This window comes from Rhipicephalus sanguineus, chromosome 11, assembly GCF_013339695.2.
Source record: "Rhipicephalus sanguineus isolate Rsan-2018 chromosome 11, BIME_Rsan_1.4, whole genome shotgun sequence".
NCBI lineage: Eukaryota > Metazoa > Arthropoda > Arachnida > Ixodida > Ixodidae > Rhipicephalus > Rhipicephalus sanguineus.
Genome location: NC_051186.1, coordinates 113,283,365 through 113,292,082, shown reverse-complemented (window position 1 = coordinate 113,292,082; position 8,718 = coordinate 113,283,365). Strand labels below are relative to the sequence as shown.

General features: G+C 43.0%; 1 protein-coding gene across 1 annotated transcript; it reads right to left on the bottom strand.

The window, feature by feature from the left end:
* Positions 1–348: 348 nt before the first annotated feature.
* On the bottom strand, positions 349–7,395 carry LOC119375519 (U-scoloptoxin(18)-Er1a). Its single transcript, XM_037645710.2, has 3 exons — positions 7,111–7,395; positions 3,072–3,249; positions 349–522 (listed from the first exon to the last, which is right to left on the bottom strand). Exons 1-3 carry the CDS (start codon positions 7,264–7,266, stop codon positions 473–475), a joined length of 384 nt encoding a protein of 127 aa, XP_037501638.1. The 5' UTR covers positions 7,267–7,395; the 3' UTR covers positions 349–472.
* Positions 7,396–8,718: the final 1,323 nt, after the last annotated feature.

The following is an 8,718-nucleotide window of genomic DNA, read 5'->3' as shown; positions in this document are numbered from 1 at the left end:
GTTGCATCAAATGCGATGATATATACTATAGAATATCGCCTATATTCCAGTTTAAATTAAGACACTCAAAGATGCGTCAGTAAGCTACCAATGAATTCGTATATAATGTTCATTCAGCACTTCAATAAATGTGTGCACGTTCTCCGAGTGAAACACATCGAGAGCGACAATGGATGTGAAATCAAGTCAATATGTAAAATATATCCCAGTTGTGACATTTCTAACAGGTAATTTGCTCATAATGTGCGCGTATTGCACACGGTAAAGAAGGATATTCGGCGAAATCATGCAAGGCGAGGACTTGAAAAATGAAGCACAAAAGCTAAGATGCAGACAAAACACTGCAACTGACGATTTGAAGCAAATTTGTTCCGGCGAATATTGGATTTATTTCATGAAGTAGCCGGTGTATGCTATCTCCAAGGTGACAATGTGCATACGCGGACGCCAATAAAATAACTGGTAGTCACGGTCACCTCTGCCACCATGAATCTGTGATGCAGTAACCATTTTGGCAATTATCTGTAAAAGGAAACAAATCTTTGAAGAATATCTGACATGTAACAATAGACAACCCAAAAAAGAATCCAGACATTATCCAACCCACAAAAGAATCCAGACATTGTGCATGTTGCTCACAAGCTTAATATATCCGTCCATATAAATCTGGCAGTGTTCGGGAGTGTTAGCGCACGACGGCCGCTGCAGCTTTACTAGTAGAAAATCCAACGCGTAATTCGAAGCTCGCAGGTTCGGTCTCTGCCGGTGGCAACTTTTCTTCTCGTCCACTTTAATTTCTTCAGATTCTTCAAATTAATGCCATAATTTCTGCAAGTAACGTCACCTATGTTTTCTTTGGCTTGATTGTCTGTTGGTTCTCATTAAGGTTGTGTCTAACAAAGAAAGAACGTGCTCTCAAAATTCTCCCTTTTTTCATTCATTAACAAGCGCTAGTGTTATTTCATAGGGCTTTCAGCCTCGAAGTCGTAAAGAATAAGGGTTGGCAGCCTTCCTGGTTTAGTTAGTCAACCTTCCAACAAGTCTCTAGGTGCACATTGAACTTGCAGCGACTGGGTGCGCAATGATTTTTAAAGAAAAGGCTGCAGTCGCGTAATGTAGCTAAAATTACACCACATCAACCCGTTGTTTGTTGTGGCCTCTGTATTCTACACGTAACAGTTGCCAGATAATGTGCGAGATACAGTTACTTGCAGCAGCTTCGAACGAAATTATACAGTCAACACCTGCTTAGTAGAATGCAACGCTTTGGAGCAGTTGCAAATAAAAAACCTGAGTGATAGCTTTCATTCTGTTTTTCAGCCCTGTTAGAACTCTACAGAACATATAAGGTTTGGGCTGAATGTCCAATAGTATGCGAAATAATTCAGCTAGGTATAGTTCTGTATTAGCTTGACAGATATGTCGAGACTAATAAACATAAGCTCGCAGTGCACTTATATTAAAGCGCAGCCCATAGGCGCCTGCCAATTCCTAGTTTGAGTGTCGTTGGGCTGCGCCGTAACCAAGTCAACGAGCAGAGTCAAATATCGCCTCATCCTTGAGAAGCACGCAAGAAACACGGGCACTAAGAAGAGATGCACACAGGACAAGCGATTGTCCTGTGTGCATCTCTTCTTAGTTCCTGTGTCTCTTTCGCGCTTCTCGAGGATGAACCGTTTCCCACTAGGCCAAATAGCTTTGCTACTGCGGAAGATCGCCTGGCTCACGCGCGTCAAGCAAAGCGACGCTGTTCTTATTTTACTCTGCAGTTAACACTGCCGAAATAAGACACAAAAACAAATACAGTAAACAATGAAAAGGTGTAACGGTGCGAACCAGCACAGTGAGAAATTTCCTCGCCTTCGTGCCTTGAGCCACGCGACGATTTTTTTTCTTCTGCGCGGCGGTTCGCCAAGCCAGAGCAGAAAACAGAAAAAGCAAGAATAAATGTACAGTAAAGCATCCTGTACAGTGACCTACTTTAGTGCGATCATTAAAGCGGTCTTATTAAAAACTATACTTTCAATCGGTAGACATGCATTGCTCCTTCACGTGTATTAATGATTACCATAAACCTACAACTTTAAAAAAGCAGTTATGTTCATTTCACCATATATGTTTAGATATTTAGAAAATGTGCTCGCGAAGAAAGCAAACGCGCAAGCACGGCAACATCGTTCATGCGCGGCGGCGTCGTTTATATATGCCAGAGCCTGCCTTCGAACATCTGCATGCTCAAACCTGTTGGCAGCAAAAGAGCCAATATCAAGTGGTGACCCTTCGAGCATATACAGAGACGCTAGTTTTTGTGAGCTCAGCAAGAGGAAACTGTCCGAAAGACAAAATGAAACTTTCCGCCACGCAAGTGCCGATGGGCGAACGATAGCCGATGCACCAGCTCATGCAACCTTGGAATAGAAACGAAAGGTCATCGGTACAAGATCAAAATTCTCTGCATTGCCGAAGTGCCACAGCACTCTCTGGGAAAAAAGGGTGTTTAAAATGGGAAACGTTTTTAAACATAAACTCTGGATCGTCCTTTTGCGAGTTATTCGCGGTGCCGTATATTTCTACCACTAGCCCTCGAAGGGTTACAAGTAAGAAGAATGAACTGTTTACTCATTCAGGCTTACACACCTTTTTTTTTTTATAAAGTAGTTGATAGGCACAAAACAAGTGCGTCTATATTCGAATAACAACTCACGATGTTCTTAAAGCTCTTAAGCGGATTTAAATATGGCTGCTGTTGAAAAGTAAGCAGCAGTTCATTGACATTTGGCGTTACATCGAAGAGCAAATCAGGAACTTTGTCTTTATCAGGTTTTAGATCGAACTTACGGTGGTACTTTTTGATCTTAATGCCCAGAAGACGTTGCAAATAAGGATGTTTAGAAATTGCTACATACCAAAATGTATGCGATTGCTTACGTCTGATGCAGTCCAAAAACATCTTATTACGCAGGTGTTGTCTAGCAGCCGCTGCATTTGCAAAGCCTTATATATTAATATATATGTTGTTATTGCTTGCAAATGCTAAACATTTGATAGTCGCAGAACGACTATATTCTTACCTTCACCGTACACGCAAGGGCAGTGATTAGCGTACATCCCTCCTTTGATCTGGCCATCAGAGCAAGGCTCACCGGGATAAGAAAGCCTCTGGCAAGTGCCTCCGCCATTATTCCTTCTACAGCACAGGCGAACATTGCAGTCCTCGCTGCCTTTACAAGAGTGTCCCACGCCTCCGCTCTGTAATGCAATCCATAAACAGATGTTTACACAGTGCTGACTACGACCAATCGTTGGAAAAGTACTCGATGCACTTAACGTATATGTATAAACTTGGCCCCACAAAGTCAGGCGTAAATGACCGAATTGTATACATATTAAGATGAAGAATTGTAATTTCAACTTCACATCCCGAGTTAGTGTGACTAGGTTAAGGTAAAATCTTGAAAACCAACTTTTATACTTCGGAACTTGCTACCTGGATGCATTCCGCCGCCGCCGCCGCCGGTGTCGACCACCGTCGCGCCAAAGAAGAAAAAAAAAGAAAATCAGAAAAAAACATCCAGTCTTTAATCAGAATCGAACTCGGGCCCTTCGCGTGGCTGCCGAGTAATCTACGACAGAGCCACACCGGTTCATTTTTTACGTTTAATACAGCGTTTCAGTTTTCAACAGTCATAAGCAATCATCTTGGTTGAAACAGCGCTCACGAGACGACGACGAAGTAAAAGAAGGCACGGGACAGGCGCTGACTCGCAACTAAAGTTTATTAGGAAAGACACGCATATATATAGTTGATGTGCAACAACCAAACAACAGCTAAAAACACCAAAAGCGAAAAAGTCTCAGGCAAGTAAAAGCAAAAAAGCAGGTATCATACTCTGCAGGTGCTGCAAAAGTACGAAAATTCTGCGTCACTCAGCAAAATCGATGGCATGCTAACACACTTATCTCCTTTTCTTCTAATGTGGAAGGCCTCGATCACTTCCCTTGCTACCTGCTCTTTATGATGCGATAAAATCATTGTGTCACTGAAGAAGGGTATGCAGCCGCATTCGTGGCAATGAGCGGCGAGAGAAAATTGCTTTGTTTCTGTCAATGATCGTTTGTGTTCACGAAGACGAACGTTAACGCATCTTCCGCTTTGGCGAATGTAAGTTTTTCCGCATGATAATGGTATTTGGTATACTATGGCCTCCTTGCAATCTGTATAGTGGTAGGTGTGGTTAATTGCACAGTTGCCAGGAACACTTTACCTGTCTTTCCTCTGCTTATCAATGTTTTGCTGTACCTTTGCGCAAATGGACACCAGCTTATGAGGAGATGAGAAAACTACGTCAACACCATATCTTTTTGCCGTTTTTTAAACCGTGTGCCACTATGTGAGTGTACGGTATCACCGTGTACTTTTTTGCTCTAGCGGTCAGCTCACCATTCCCAGGCTGCGTTCCATTTGTTTTTAGGTGTTTGCGCATCTTCTCGCACGCTTGCGCAATTACGTGTTCCGGAAAACCCGCTTGCCTAAGTCTAACTACCTGTTCATCAAAGCTTAGTTGTAATCTATCCTGGCAGGACTTCTGCAATGCAGCACGGACACAAGAAAAGGCTAAACCGTGCTTTAGACCTGCAGTTAGAATTTTTACCCACTCATGTTTGTTGGAGCTACCATCCTCGTTCACTGAAGCCACTTCTGAACTTCACATCAAATCATTCAAAAATAACAAAGTATTAATAAAGATATCTAACAAAATATCACCTAGCGTTGCGATTTGAAAGAACACCGTTCCCATATCCCATATAGGGGTCATTTTAAAGTGACCCACAACTGGCCAGAACATGTGATAAGACCCCAGTAGAAATGAAAAGGCCATGAAATATAGTGACAGATTGCGGCATCATTTTTGCGTTGTGAGTAGGATTCATATTTTGAAATCGTATTTAAAAGTAACGAAAAACCGGTATTAATGAGAAAAAACAGACAATAATGCCACGGAAAATACAGGGGATGCTAATTATAGTAATTAGGATGTAAATGTAAAGAAAGTAAAGTGGAAGAACAGACAACCTGCCGCCAGCAGGGACCGAACCTGCGACCTTCGAACAACGTTGCCGATGCTCTACCACTGAGTTACGGCGCCCGCCGTAGCTCAGTGGCAGAGCATCAGTGAGCGGCAGTCTTTGACCTGGCAACCCACTGGCATTTGCGAAGCGCCGCGTTTGTATGGAAGGTATACGTGCGGCTGCAGCTGCAGGCGGTTTTTTTTTTTCATTCGGGTGCGCTGAATTACGTATCAGGTGATGCGGTCTACGTAGGAAATGAATGTGTGAGACATCCTGAAAAGGTTTGATTCGTTCAGGGTCAATGATGTTGATATACGGCGGCGCGAACGTGTCGCAAGTGGCCAATGTCATATATTTTCGGCACTGTCTGTTGAAAAACCACGCAGATATTTGGACTCGTTGTAGCAGGGCAAGCAAGTGCCGCCACTCTTAGGGGATAGAACGAATATTTTTCTTGGAATGTAATATTTTGGTTTGTTTTGTCATTCACGGTGTGTTTATGCTGTCGCATCGACTACCACTCGTACATGCGGTCGTGCGTGAGCACGCAGTCTCAATTTCGTGGCACGGACTGCATATGTTTGTTGCTCGCAAACAGTTGACTATCTTGTTTCTCAACTTTTAAACGACCGCTTATTACTCACTCGTGTATTGCCCACCGGTGTGAACGAAGTTAGAGAGGTTTACAAGGATGTGCTGGTAGATGAGAACGATGCTGATGTTGACACGCCCGCGCGCTTCTTTTTCTTTCTTTTCTTTTAAGAGTCATGATATTTGATTGGATTTCGGCGGCGATAAGATGAAGATGGTTAGAGACTTTCCTCTGCCGGCGAGGCACGAAGCGCGCCCAGGCTCGAGCCTTTGATCGTCAATGGAGGTGATTCGGGTTTTTTTTTCCTAACTTCATCTACCAAATGTGCCACTATTTCCAAATTCTGGCTGTCGTTCGCAAAGCTAAGCAGCAAAATTGGCAATTCAAGAAACGCTACACAAGCGTAACATCGTGGTTTTTGTATCGCGCTTAGAAGAGAATGAACTATGTTGTATATAATTGCGCGACTTGTCGGACACAGTTCTTGACCTCGTAAGAATTGTTCTTCCTGGGGTGACAAAACATGTTTTTTTTTTTTACTATTCGGATTTCATATGGCTCATCGTATAAAATACACCTCGCTGTCTTACGGAAGTTGTAACCTCACGCAAAGATCTCGGCACATCCTTTTCATGTAGTGTTCAGTGAATGTTCGGGTTTTACAAGGCTGGTACGGAAAACAAATGAAATGTATGATGCCGGTTACCCCGCTGCGAAGTGAAGCATTTCTCGTCCGTACTAATACCCGGTATTAATCAATTGCAGCAATCACCGTGTTGAGCCGAGCTACGAAGCTGTACGAAGCTGTAAAAATATGTTCTTTCTCAAATACTGACTAAACTCGAGACGTCGTATATCTCTTCAGATTGCGTGAGATCGAATTGATTCCATGAGATAGTTGTGCGTTGAAACCCTCCTTTGACTGAAAAAAGGCCAGCGTTACATTGGTTGTATAAGAGATATGCTTGGTGCAAACAACTTGAACTTAAGAACAGAAAAAAAGACGTATATTTGTACCTTCACCCTCACTCAAGAGCAAATATTTGATTGCTGTTTTGAGCACTCTTCCCAAGCCAGATCAGCCGGCGACGTGTTTCAATGTAATCAAGTCTTTAGTTATTCTCACTTTTCTTTCCCAAGCGCTACTTGATCTTACTTAATTTGCAGCGCAAAGACTAGACAAGAGCGCAGTCATTTAAACTATATCAATGAAGTAGGATATTCACAGTCGTGAGGCAGCAACATTCAACATAAAAAAATGCACAAATTACACCAAACATGGGAAATCAATTCCGATATTGTAAAGACAGGAATATAGCTGTCTTCTACTTTTGCAAGGCCATCACACATATGCCGTTAATTACCAATGGCACTCAACTTCATAGTGAATCTAAATGTACTCAGCAGATGATTTTCAAATTAAGCAACTAAATGAGCAGGTTACTCACGCGACGCCGTTGCCCTGACATCTTGCTTCGGGCGTTTGTACTGGAGAAAGGTGACTCCCATTCGACGTGTCTCTGTTGCATGTCGTCGTCATTAGCCTTTGCGCAAGAAAAGAGAATTCCACCCAGTAAAACGCAACAAGTTACCAGACTTCGCATCTCTGTAGTGCAAGTTTTTTTTCTGGATACACAGCGACACGATTTTCGGAAAGGTTTACTGCAATGCCATAAAAATTTCTCCCTTCAAGTTACACATTCGCCTGTTTGTGTCGACTGCTAGTACTTCACTGGTTTTCTCCGCATTTTATTCATCCACACATGCTCGACTGTCTTTATGTGTCTTTTGATGACACATTTCGGGGTTATTGAAATGAAACTTCTTAGAAATAAAACTGTAGTGACGGTAGGGAACATATAGAGTACAAAATAAATATCAAAGCTTCAATGATAATGCCTTTTCTAAATCTTTCAAATGTCAGTGCAGGAAGTTTTTTTTTTAAGCTACTTAGGTCTGAACATCAGTGAAGTGTATTGCTTAACATACTTTTTGACGATGTAGACAGTATGCTGACCCCATTCCTTCGTCGACGCCAGTATTTCGTCATGCGACACTTTTGCATCAATAAATCTACCAATATTTGTAGATATCAGTGGTTTAGCCTGGCCTATGCTCTTCTTTTTAAGGCGAAAGCCTTTAATGTCTCATACTCGCCAAGAGCGTCCGTTCTTGACATGGCATGGTGCCAGCTGTTGCCTCTCCCCCTCGCACTCTCTTAGCAATCACGCGATGGCACAGTGGCGCATAGCAACAGTTGCGCGTTGCTCCTTCCAACGCGCGTTACGCAAATTTTGCGCAACGCGACGGCGTCGTTCGTCCGTCAACGCGCAACAGTTGCGCGTTGCTCCTTCCAATGCGTGTTGCGCAACTGTTGCGCAACACAGTAGAAGCGTCCGTCGGCGGCGGCGTGCAGCGCCGCCTCCGCGTGCAGTAGAGTTAGTCTGATGGATCCCAAGCGGTCCGGTTATGATTCCAGGGCAAGTTGTTTGGAGAAGCGCCCCAAGAATCTGGATTCCCCCGATACCACGGCATAGCCAGTCGAATGTCCACACGCTTTCGCGGAACACACCTTGGAATTTACAACGTGTCCTTCAAATTTTTCTCTGCAAATTGTGTTGCATGTTTCCTCATGGCCTCTGCGGTCGACGATTACTGTTTTATTCGATGTCTTGCATGTCGTTCATTTAGCAGTGATCTATGCACCATTCACTGACGTGGCTACATCAGTTTCTTTTTCTGTTCAATGTTTTTAAAATAGGATAGTGACATATGCCTAACATAAAATCCAGAACTACTAAGTGTAATTATCAATCACTTATTCGAAGTCTACAAATTACATTGCCACTAACAGGCTGTTGCAGCTTTTGCTTGCGGTTCTCAGACCGCCCTAAACTATACTTCACGGGGAATAACACTTCCTGCAATGCTTATTTCTGGAAAATTGACACCATTCAGATAGTGCGACCAGGGAGGTGCTAGGAATCTCATGATAGTTCAACGAGTTCATTATATTGCTCATTAGAAGCTTACCTAGTTGTTGAGCCATCTCGGTT